Source organism: Rhea americana, unplaced genomic scaffold, assembly GCF_003343005.1.
Source record: "Rhea americana isolate MKP2758 unplaced genomic scaffold, rheAme1 scaffold_3, whole genome shotgun sequence".
Taxonomy (NCBI): domain Eukaryota; kingdom Metazoa; phylum Chordata; class Aves; order Rheiformes; family Rheidae; genus Rhea; species Rhea americana.
The window spans coordinates 13,172,264-13,184,739 of NW_028186423.1; the positions used below are offsets into that span (position 1 = coordinate 13,172,264).

At 37.1% G+C, this 12,476-nt stretch overlaps 1 protein-coding gene across 4 annotated transcripts in view; it reads right to left on the bottom strand.

The window, feature by feature from the left end:
- The window catches only part of MYCBP2 (MYC binding protein 2), a 211,450-nt gene that overhangs the window by 116,627 nt on the left and 82,347 nt on the right, over window positions 1–12,476 (bottom strand). For all 4 annotated transcript variants that reach the window (XM_085309535.1, XM_085309537.1, XM_085309534.1 and 1 more), the window contains exons 22-30: window positions 8,759–8,963; window positions 8,229–8,382; window positions 5,585–5,757; window positions 4,393–4,518; window positions 4,155–4,282; window positions 2,994–3,085; window positions 2,003–2,137; window positions 1,840–1,923; window positions 23–119 (exon numbers count right to left, since the gene is read on the bottom strand). In XM_085309535.1, coding sequence (XP_085165661.1) covers window positions 23–119; window positions 1,840–1,923; window positions 2,003–2,137; window positions 2,994–3,085; window positions 4,155–4,282; window positions 4,393–4,518; window positions 5,585–5,757; window positions 8,229–8,382; window positions 8,759–8,963 — 1,194 coding nt within the window. The remainder of the gene's footprint in view (window positions 1–22; window positions 120–1,839; window positions 1,924–2,002; window positions 2,138–2,993; window positions 3,086–4,154; window positions 4,283–4,392; window positions 4,519–5,584; window positions 5,758–8,228; window positions 8,383–8,758; window positions 8,964–12,476) is intronic.

Sequence of the window (12,476 nt, forward strand, 5' to 3'; positions counted from 1 at the left end):
CAGGGTTCTTGATAATACTCACTACAGAGACAGTTCTGGCAAAAGATCTCTTTAAAATATGCACAGGTTCACTGGTTTGCTGTTTTCCTTTGGATGCACTGCCATCACTTGTCGGCAGCCTGGAAGCACAATTTAAGAACTGACTTAAAATCTGCATTAAGCTTTACTGTTTCTATTGTTCATTAAGTAAGTGGAAAAAAAGTTTAGTAGAATTATCCTGAAATGCTCAATTTCAGCACAATTTCCTCCAGTTCCCAGTATTTCTAAACCAACATCAATTATCTTGATTTCTGTTCAGCTTACAGCATTTAATTAGGTCAAGATCTAAACACAYAAGGAATTAATACAGGTATATACTGTATGTCTTCAGATGGCATTTTTAAGATTATATATTTTAAGATTAGAAAAGTTATTCCTCAAAGAACCCTATTTTATCAGTATGTGTAGGCCATATATTCATTTTACTGTGAGATGTCTGTGCATAACGAGCATTTAGAACCAAATCCTTTTCTCCTTCTCAGTATTAGTGGAAGTAAAATCAGTTCACACCACCTGCAGACAAACACAGGTTGGAGCATAGCTTTACCCCTTTAATTCCACTCAAACTGCACTCCAAAAAAACAAACATTAACGGACTTCAGGAAAGACAAAGAAGAGGGTGGGAAGTAAAGGGATACTTCAAATAACATCTTGAAGAACTCTGGTTCCTCACAAGTAACTAGTTTTTTCTCTTTGTCTCCTTTTTCTATTCTTAATTCTGAATTGCATGAGATACTGTTTGGAGTCAAAGGATCAGGAGGTGGGTGTCAAAGTCCCTCACAGTAAAAGCAGAAACAATACAGGTAGCACCTGTGACTGCAGCACCACTCCTGTGCTGCCACTTCTGATGAAAGTCCTTCATTCAAGGAAGGAGCTTTAGATGGCTGCTCAACAAATGTTAGTGATGAAAAGAGTCTTAAGAACAGTCATATAATTAGTTTGAATATCAGCAGAAGGAGTTATCGTCACTGAAGAAGGTTTCATTTGGTCTCATGCACTGAAAGTTCGGGCAAAAGCTGTTAATCATTTTGGTAATTTCTGTGGAAAGTTGACTGTACTCAAAGACAAATTTTGATGCCTCTAAAGGGAGGACACGACTGAAGAGCATTTGCAAGTCCAGGAAAGACTGTCAACTTCTTTTGTTTGTTTGGTACAAGACGGTAGTTATTACAGAGTCCCCTTCCTCTGGAAGAGAGAGAGTCTATAGACACAAAGATTATCTGCAGAAGGGAGCTATTACCATAAGGGACCTTGAAAAGAACAGCCAGAGAATTGGTAGGAAGGACTGGCAGAACTGGTGTTAGAAGAACTGGTATTACCTCATATATAGCTGAGTTAATCTGAAAAAGATACTGGCAGTACAGTGAAAGAATTCTTGCTTTTTTAAAACAAGATTACCTAACATTCATCATGGGAATAATAAATTTACAGTAACTAATTGTGAACCACAACAGCTCTTAAACTGAGTCCTGATAAACAGAGTACTTCCTAACTAGCCAAAAAATGAATCTTACTGGTGAAAAAACATCAGCATCTACAGAACAAAGAAATTTTAAAATGATTGTTTAAATTAAAAGCTGCAGAATATATGAAAAATTACCTTTTAAAGAAAATCACAGAAAAATAGGTTTTGGTATACTGTACTTAAACTGTACTCTTCTCAATGACACTTCAAGCTTTCCCTACATTTCTTTCATTCTGATTTCCTTAACTTACAACAATGATGTCATGAAACTTACTTTTATAGAATCTCTGTTTAAAAAACTTATCAACATTTCTAAATGCATGTCCAAATATTACCTGTATAGTAACTGTGGAATCTGCCCTGCATTAACATCTGTACCATTATTTGATTTCTTGGAACTTTTAAACTGAAAGACAACACTGAAAGAAAAAAAAGACAATTATTATTCAAGTAATACTAGATCTCTTATTTTGCATAAAAATAATGAAAAAAAAATACCCGTCATCTGTAGTAATAGAGGCCTGTCCATGAGATCCACAATCACTGCTAGGTCCCGACACTCTTGCCCAGGCTACATACCACCAACCAGCTTGTAAGAGTACTGGTTCATCAAACATCATTGCATACTTTTCTCTGAGAGGAGCAAATTTTGAAAAATATACATCTGAATTAGTTTATAGACAAATACTTGGAAAATTATATCCAGTTTAAAAAGGAAAATTGAATACTAATAGATTAAAAAATTAAAGAGAATTAAAATAATAATCTCTCAGGCATCTATTTATATCAAACCTTAAAAATTACTTTGCTGAAAAAACATTTTTTGGTTTCTTGGGTTTTTTGGACATAACCCTTTTTTGATTATCATAAATTCAGGTTGTAATTATAGTATGTTTAATAATAAGTTGCTTAATGCAAATACACATTTGTTTCTGAAGGCATCCTTTTGACACAACTATTCAAAAGAATGTTTTGTTTGTCTTGTCTGCTCATCACATGAATGTAGGATTTGATTTTGATTTGTATGTGAGAAAGTGTCAGTTCTTCTTTTGTTTTTTTTTGGTTAATTTTTGTTAATTTTGTTTTTTTTTTGTTTAATTTATTACTAAGCCATAGTACCACAATGGCTCGGGGTATTATTTGGTATTTTACTCCTTTCCCTGACACCTTTCCTTTCCCTGACATGTACAGATGGCAATATACTGCCCAGAGAGGTTGTGGAATCTCCATCCTTCGAGATATTCAAAAGCTGTCTGGATAGAGTCCTGGGTAATGTACTCTAGGTGACCCTGTTTGAGTGTGTGTGTGTGTGTGTGTTGGGGGGGTGGACTAGATGATCCCCAGAGGTCCCTTGCAACCTTAACTATTCTGTGATATGCTAAGAACTTTAATAATACAGATCATCATCTTTGCTTATATTTAAAATAATTTTAAAATGTGTATGAAGAAAACCAAGAAGTAGGTAAAGTAGATAAAGAAAATGTCTTACCTAGCAGCACAATCATAGGCTAAGACATCTGTTTCAGCAAGAAGGTCCCCATCAGTTTCATGGTCCCCCCCATCCGGACCCAATTCAAACAACTGACAAGAGAGATTAAAAAAAAAAAAAAAAAAAAAGGCCGAGATGTCAGAAACTTCATTATATCACTTTTTTTTTCCTGTCTGACATTCTGGAAAGTCTCTACTACTATTCTTCCACCAGAAAAATGATGGTTGGTAACCTAAAACACACCTTAATAATTAGTAATTCTACTTATTTGAAAAAGGAAAAAGATCTCAGCAACCATCTAAATTGAGAAAAACATGAATAACTTTCTGAATGTACATTTCTAATACAAATCTCATATAGATATTACCTCCTTCCTTTTCAACATCTTTCAGGATGTTTCTAAAATCCTTAATAAATGCAAGAATAAAGTTACTTATCAGAAACCTGACTTTTCTTATAATCACAATGTGGGTTTGCATGTGCTTTTCTATTCAAAGCCAGATTTTTAAAAAATTATTATTATTGTTTTAAATCAGTACACATGCTCAGGTCCTAACGATTGCTATGTATAGTACAAAGCAGAACTGAGTATGCTAAGTGACATTACAATTCACTCTGAGCTGAAGAATCAAAACTAAGAAGCCACCCAGATAGCAGCCTGAGAAAGAAAGGGTAGGGATGGCAGGAAATGATGGCTCAGGTAGACCATGATTCTGAAAGAATTCCAGCTGCAGATGAACGTCCTCCCATTCTTAAGAAGCAGTCCCACATGTTTCCTGATATAGAAGATGATTCTAACTTGAAGCCTACCACATCTAAATTTTCTGCAGGCAGATCTCGGAGACCTTCATACAAATACATCACAAAACAATTCTACCCACTGCCAGAAGACATCTGAGATGGCATAACACTGAGTGAAGGTAGCAATGGGTCACTGGACAGTTTAAGAGTAGTAATTCTCAGTTCTCTTTCTCACCCACCTTACTTACAACATAAGGTTCATTACTTCTCCCTGAGAAGCCTGCTTCCTATTCTACTACCAATGTTTCAATACACAGTAAATTACTTGCTCATCAAGAAAAAAACTTAAAATTATTTTAATCAGTATTTTTAAAGTTTTGATTTTGAGAGATCATTCTGTTTTTCTAAAAAATATCCTACCTTTATTTTAGCAGTGTATTCACCTCTACCTCCAAAAAGACCAAGACCACCTAACAAAATATCTGTATCAGCACAGAAACGGATAGCTTCTACTGAGTGGGCTGAATAACCCCAACCTCCTCCATGACCTACAGAAAAAAAACGAACACACAACAAAAATACAGTTAATCTATACGAAATAATCTCTTATTCCACAAGCCTAATTAGCTTATGCAATAAAACCTTACTGTGTACATACTTTCAAATCTGTTAACAATGCTGTAGTCTTCTTTGGAATAAACTTTCATTACTGCTTGAGTCTCTTCTTCTGTATTTGCTACACCCATTTTTAAGTCCTGCATAGCAGCCAATGTATCAAGACAACCTAAAAGAAAGCAAAGCCAAGAAACAGTCAAAATGTCTTACTGTTTATTGTAATTGGTGAAATGGAAATTAATATTAGTAAAAAAGATCACTGTAACAAAACTGCTTTGTCCCTAAGCCACATGTATACTACTGAATATCACTTTAACTTTACAAGGTCAGGAGCTACTGTTGCAGAACCAAAGGTTTGATGTTAAAGACCAATTTTATTTATTTCATTTTCATGATTAACCAAGAAACACGATTAAATCTACTTTGTGACTTCTCCAATGGTAAATAAATTAATAGTAAGATATATTTTTTATTTCCTGTAATACCAAAAAAGAGTTGAAGTAGCAGCTGAATTATGGGTAGATTTGAGAACCTTCATACACGGCATTTTGTTTCATATACACGGATATCTAACACGGCCTCTTATTCTGACTTGGATACAAAAAAATACTGCTCAAGTTAAATATCACTGCATCTCTAACACATGATGAGGGACAGAGGATAAGAAACTGATCACTCCTCACCATCATGGAATAAGTAACCAAAATAATTTTCAAAGCTGGGCTTTAAAGCACTGAATAAGTTATATATGGCCAATTTATACCTGGATATAGTGAGACTATTTTTTGCTTCAGTATGTTTTTTGACTAGAAAGGCAAATCATAAATCATATTACTCTTAGTGTCCAAATATATCAAACTGCAAAGAAAAAATTCTAATCATTCTTTATTTTTTTAATTGTATATTTGAAGGGTTTTTCTTGTCTGTTTTTCGGGGACTCCATGGTAAATTAAGTGGTATTTCCTATGTTCTGCATACTGTTGAAAAAGATTAACTAGGAAGGTCTTTTACGTTACTTTGCTTACCTCTAGTAGGAGGTTCCATTAGAACTCTAAAATCCTCTAGCATCATTAAGATGACAGAAGACAATGATTTTGATTAAGTGTTAAGAGTAATGATGAAAGATTAAGTTATTTTTTAATTCAAAAGTCAGAAAGCTGTATAATTTATCTAAACATGAAGTAGTGTGCCTTTATTTCATTTAAGTTTCTAACTCGTCAACTATAAATGTATACCTAGAATGTGCAAAGCTGCATGAGATCTGGTGGTTAGAGCTTTGGAACCTGTTGGTAGAGCAAGTTCTGGACTCAAAATACTACACCGGGACTGCATGTCTGGAGCTGAGGGAAGTCTGGAATCGGCAACTACTGCATTGTAACTCCACAGTTCCCTAGCATTTGGTCGAAACCTACAGCAAGACAAAACAGAGTAAAAAAAAAAAAAATTCACCGACTAAAAAAAAAAAATTAAATTTTATTAACTATTTACTGTAAAATGTAGATTTGCTAGTATAAAATGTTAGAACTGAACATCACTATGCCAAACATATAAGCTTTACTAGATTAAAACACTAGCAGTTGGAAAAAACAGATATATTTTTGTTATACTTCAAGTGGAAAAATCATATTATGGGTTTACAAATTTCAGAAAATGATAGACACACTTCAAAGCTAATAAATATTAAAATGGTATAATATCTTAAGAAGCATGATGTGACTAGCAAAGTACTAGATATAATGGCAGATGTGCTAAAGAATGATAAAGATGCCAAGTGACAGTAAAAAGATTACTTATCTCCAAAATATTTAGAAAGATCTTGAGAAATCCAACGTGTTTTGTTTGGGCTTTTAAAACTGATTCCATCACATTGCGAGTGTTTTAAGAAGGATTATAGAGAAAGGTAGCATAAACAAGGGAATACAAGGACTTTCTCTATTATAGATCAAATTGAAGAAAAATAAAAATTAAGTCTTTTATATCACTTTTTAAGGGAAGAGACTGTTAGAAGATGAGTGTTCTGACTAAAATGAAATAAATTCCTTACTTGATATATTGGACTAAAAATTCAAAAGGAGATAAGACTGCCTAACTAACTGAGAAAGAAATAGTTTTAACTAAAAATATTAAAGGATACCATAAATATTTCAATATTTAAGTATTTCCTAAGGATTTCAATGAGTTAGCAACTTCTATATACATGTGTGTGTTTATATATACACACACACACACACGAAATGATTTAGCTATGTGAATTTCATTACTGGTTGAAAAAGCCATAGAGCTGTGAAGAAAATCTTTAAAATTTATGTAATCAAGATCACTGTTTGCAGAGGAACTGCCCCATTCATTTCAATAGGCATGAATAAAAATGCCCAGGAATAATAATTAATATACAAATTATTTCACTACTAACCAGCATACTATTTAACATGTCCCTTCTCTAAGCTGTTTCAACATTTTCTATTAAACAAAGATGGGCTAACACAGAAATAGATCTGAAAATGGAGACTCCAAAAATCYGTTCTTCACAGTTAAGCCCTTAAACTCTAGACATTCTACAAGACAACAAAGTATCATCTCAACCCTCATTTATCTATAACAGTATCTTTAAGTTGCTTTCTTTGAATGCRAAATATAGGGATTTGAACTTCCTCAAGATGAATAACCATTAGGATGTTACATCAAGTTGAATGTCATCATCTGACTTTTTTTCTCCCAAAATTGGCTGCTGTCCAATGGCCATCAATAACTGTATTTTTTCATAAATTCCGTCCTTCACCGTGTTCTAGCCATGTTGACAATACATGTATAAATCTTAGAGAGACTCGGTGGCACTCCTCCTCACTTCAGATCTCAGCATAATTTTAGTAAGAACTGCTATGTAGCTAACAAGACTCAGATAATGCTGGGGATGTGCACAGTGCCGGTCTACAGTCATCCAAAGAGCTTCAGAGATCAAGAAGGAACATATTTAGCAAACATAGTGGCTTCAATGTTAAGTAGCTATTAAGTTCCCGAATCTCAGTTCTGGATGAAAGCATCTAAAGTAGGATGCAGGCAGCCTATGGACACAATGATCTTTTCTGGATATGGTCCCACGTGATCCTACCTTTCTCGATGAATGCAGACCAGTTGGTTCCCTGCTTTACTCTAGCTGTAATTGATTATTCTTGTTTTGCCTAACTCTTCAAACAGTCTAAACATCATCCACCACTTGCACCCAGGTAACATTTCAAAATTGTCTCCCAAATCTTGGCTACTATAGCCTTTTAAATCAATATAAAAGAATCTGACATGATGCTACTTTGAAACAAGCGCTTATGACTTATGGCTGCTCAAAGACTGCACTGAATGCAATCAATTCCAAAGATTTCAAAATATACACGACTGTAACTGAATGTCTATGCTGTCTACATAAGTGTCATCATTTTGACCTCTCAAACTGTCTGAGGTGAGAACACCATTACTCCTGTTTACTATTCAAATGTTTCTCTCTAAAGTTTCAGAGAAGAACAAAGGTTTAAGACACAAAGTTGTGGAAACTAGATATGGTGTGGAGTGGACAGAAGAAAGATAGGGAAAAATAAGAAAGAAAAAATAAGCAGAATAGATTAGGGTGTCCCCAAGTACGATGAGACTGGAATGAGAATGATGCAAAAGGGAACAGAAATCCAAAAATTCAGGCAGGGAAAGGGGGTTTGTTTTGGGCTTCCTTGAACAAATCATTCAAAAGATGCGAAAAAAGACATACAGAAGACTAAGTGCTGTTTTTCTCTTACTAGGAAAGTGGACATAATCAAATCATGAGCAGATCAGACCCTCTAAGTTATTTTAAGTTATTTCTACACTAAAGCTTAAATAGCTATAATCCACACTTGCCTCCAGATAACATCATAGACAGGATCCAGACACACACCAGATCCTTGAAGGTCTTCCTGTTCAGAATCATTGAATGTTTTGCAACTGCCATCTACTTTGTTTATCAGAAGACACTTAAAAGGAGGAGGTTCTGATATTGAAGCTGGTACCAAACCTAGATCAGGCAGCAAAAGAGTAGAAAAATATGGAGATTCTAGTCAATATAGGGCATCTTCTATGCATGCAGTAATAATGTAGTAGGGAATAACATATGTACTGCTACAGCAAAAGATAAGCCATAGTAAGACTGCAATAAAACGTCAAAAATGTGAGAAAAGCTTAAGACTTCTACATTCTAGCTTTTAATAAAATTACTTTTCTAAAGCATCTAGCACCACAGTGTGTTGCTTAATGATACAGTGAAGGTCAAAATACTGGAATTCACTCCATTCATATTTTTGACTTGCTGCTTGTCTATTGCTTATATGACAATCTATTTTTTCTCCAATAATTCCATAAATAGATTTAAAATATTCTAGAAGAGTTCTTGCCTATTATATGCCTGCTTGCAAATATCTCTGATGTAGCTAGTACGTGAGAATTAATGAGAGCTTCATCAATCCGAAGAAAAGTCTGGTCTCCACTTGCTCCAATCCACGTAGCTTTGCGTCCATATTTAGAGCCAATATTAGGCATAGGTGCTGGTTTTGCGTTCCAGTAGGGCATATCCAAAATTGGTCTACCAAGCTGGCCTTTCTATAGACAGAATGCAAGAATTAGTAAATACCAATAGGTCTAATGCAGAAATACTATCAATAACAGTTTCAGATAAACAAGTTAGTTATTTAGGTAGTTTCAACATACAAATTAAATAATCTAGAAGAAATAGTTTACTACAAAATTATTTTCAGAAAGTAGTGACTACTCCAAATGAAGCATTACACATTTAAATACAAGTAACAAGCTACTGGCAGATTCTTTCCTCCCTATTCAGTGAGGTTTTTTAATGAAGAACATTTTTTAAACAACTCAAACTCTCCATGATGAAGAACATCCATTTCCATCTTAGGAATCAATTTTAAAAGCATTTATTCTGCTTCATTACTCAATACATAAATAACTTCAGTGCTAAACTAGGAATGAATTAGTACACAAAAATCCTACAGTTGAATTCAGACTGTCTAAAGTCCACTAAGCTCCTTGTTTATATCGATAGTAAGTCATACAGAGCAAACACCACCTAACAATACCTAGAGATTGATTAGTATATCAAATTTCATTAAAAAGAGTATCAAGTGCCTAAGTAAGCATCTCGGAATATGCTACTTAACATCCTGACATGGAGACCTAGAGCCTTATGTTCAACCTACAGGTACTTATTGACAAGTGGACAAACAAGTAGTTACTGAGAGGTGGACAAAGGAGGACCTGTACTGCACCTAAGTATCTAGCTGATGATAACTTTTTGACAGAGGTGGTTGAGGGGCCAAGAAGGAGACATGTGTTGCTGGACCTTGTACTGACAAATAAAGAAGGACTGGTAGGAGGTGTGAAGGTTGGGGGCAGCCTTGGCTGCAGTGACCATGAGATGGTGGAGTTCAGGATCCTGCAAGAAGGAAGCAAGCCAACAAGCAGGAGAGCAACCCTGAACTTCACGAGAGCAGACTCTTGACTCTTCAGGGAACTTCTTGGAGGAATCCCATGGGTTAGGAACCTAGAAGGAAAAGGGGTCCCAGAGAGCTGGCTAGTATTCAAGCATCATTTCTTCCAAGATCAAGAGGAGTGTATCCCTATGAGCAAGAAGCCAAGCAAAGGGAGTAGGAGACCTGCATGGATGAGCAAGGAGCTCCAGGCAAAACTCAAACAGAAGAAAGTACATAGAACATGGTAAAAGGGAGAGGCCACTTGGGAGGAATAYAGGAACAGTGTCAGAGTATGCAGGGATGCAACAAGAAAGGCTAAGGCCCATTAGGAATTAAATCTGACAAGAGATGCCGAAGACAACAAGAAGGGATTCTTCAAGTACAYAGGAAACAAGAGGAAGACTAGAGAAAATGTGGGTCCACTGCTGAATGGGGTGAGGGTCCTGGTAACGAAGGACACAAAGAAGGGTTACCGAATGCCACCTTTGCTTCAGTCTTCACTGCTAAGACTGGCCCTCTGGAATCCCAGAGCCTGGAGACAAGAGAAAATTTGGAGAAAGGAAGACTTTCCTTTGGTCARTAAGAAGGGATTAGAGATCATTTTTAGGCAAATCTGACACCCGCAAATCCACGGGCCCTGATGGGATGCACCCATGAATACTGAGGGAGTTGGTGGATGTTGTTGCCAGGCTGTTCTCCATCATCTCTGAAAGGTCACGGAGAACWGGAGAGGTGCCTGAGGACTGGAGGAAAGCCAGAGTCACTCCAGTCTTCAAAAAGGGCAAGAAAGGGGGCCCAGGAAATTACAGGCTAGTCAACCACACCTCCATCCCTGGAAAGGTGATGGAACAGCTCATTCTGGATGTCATCTCCAGGCATATGGAGGAAAAGAAGGTGATCAGGAGTAGTCAGCATGGATTCACAAGGGGAAATCCCGCTTAACCAATCTGATAGCTTTCTATGATGGAGTGACTGGCTGAGGAGATGAGGGGAGAGCAGTGGATGTTGTCTGCCTTGACTTCAGCAAGGTTTTTGACACTGTCTCCCATCACATCCTCCTACATAAGCTCAGGAACTGTGGGTTAGACKAGTGGACTGCAAGGTGGACTGAGAAGGCAGAGCTCAGAGGGTCGTCATCAGTGGCACAGAGTCTAGTTGGAGGCCTGTGGCTAGTGGCGTCCACCAGGGCTCAGTACTGGGTCCAGTCTTGTTCAACTGATTCATCAGTGTCCTGGATGAGGGGAYGGAGTGCCTTTTCAGAATGTTTGCTGATGATACTAAATTGGGAGGAGTGGCTGATATGTCAGAAGGTTGTGCAGCCATTGAGAGAGACCTGGATGGGCTGGAGAGCTGGGCGGAGAGGAACCTCATGAAGTTCAGCAAAGGCAAGTGCAATGTCCTGCACCTAGGGAGGAATAACCCCATGCACCAGTASARGMTGGGGACTGACCTTCTGGAGAGCAGCTCTGCAGAGAAGGACCTGGGAGTGCTGGTGGACAACAAGTTGACCATGAGCCAACAATGTGCCCTTGGGGCCAGGGAGGCCAATGGTATCGTGGGGTGCATTAGGAGTAGTTTTGTCAGCAGGTCGAGGGAGGTGATCCTGCCCCTGTAGTCAGCCCTGATGAGGCCTCATCTGCAGTACTGTGTCCAATTCTGGGCTCCCCAGTACTAGAGAGACATGGAGCTATTGGAGAGAGTCCAGCATAGGTCTATGAAGATGACTGGAAGACTGGAGCATCTCTCTCATGAGGAAAGTCTGGGCTTAGTTAGCCTTCTCTAGGCTTATTTAGCCTGGATAAGAGAAGGCTGAGAGGGAATCAAGAGGATGGGACCGGACTCTTTTCAGTGGTACCTGTTGGACAAGAGGTAGCAGGCACAAACTGAAACGCGTAAGTTCCATCTGAACTTGAGAAAAAAATTTGACAGTGTACTGGAACAGGTTGCCCAGAGAAGTTGTGGAGTCTCCTCTGGAGATATTCAAAGCCCTCCTGGACATGATCCTGTCTAACACGCTTTAGGTGACTCTGCTTGAGCAGCGGGGTTTGCCTAGGTAATCTCCAGAGGTCCCTTCCAACCTCAACCATCCTGTGATTCTGTTAAGTTACGTGCTTGATTTTCAGCTTTTCTGACTTTATAAGGTTCTCAACCAAGTCTCTGTCATTAGAATATTAAAATTGGATACATAAATCAGGTGGTCTAAATATGGTCTCCAATTATTTTTAGAAAAAAATAGTTCCTTCAGAAATAGTTTCCTTTAGAAAAAGGAAAAAAGCTCAATTAACAGGCAGGTTTTTAAGTTCTGTTTTTTGAAGTGAATTTGGCTCTTTTAATGRAAGTCAATAACGCTTAAGCTTTTATGTGCTTGAATCACCTTTGAAAAAGACATACACCAATCTTTTTTATTCAAGAGCTGAAAAACAACAAAATATTACCTAATGTAAGAGTCTTCCCAAGGCACAGATTTAATTAAAATCAGAGTTTGCTGATTCTAAAAATTTCATTCTTCACTTTTTTGGATTTTTGTTAAAAAAAAATCAAAAGGTGCTCTTCCTTCATTTTTGGCAGTACATTCTTTTTAGAGTGTATAAAAATAGCTCAATACTTGTACTCCAGCTTTTGTCAG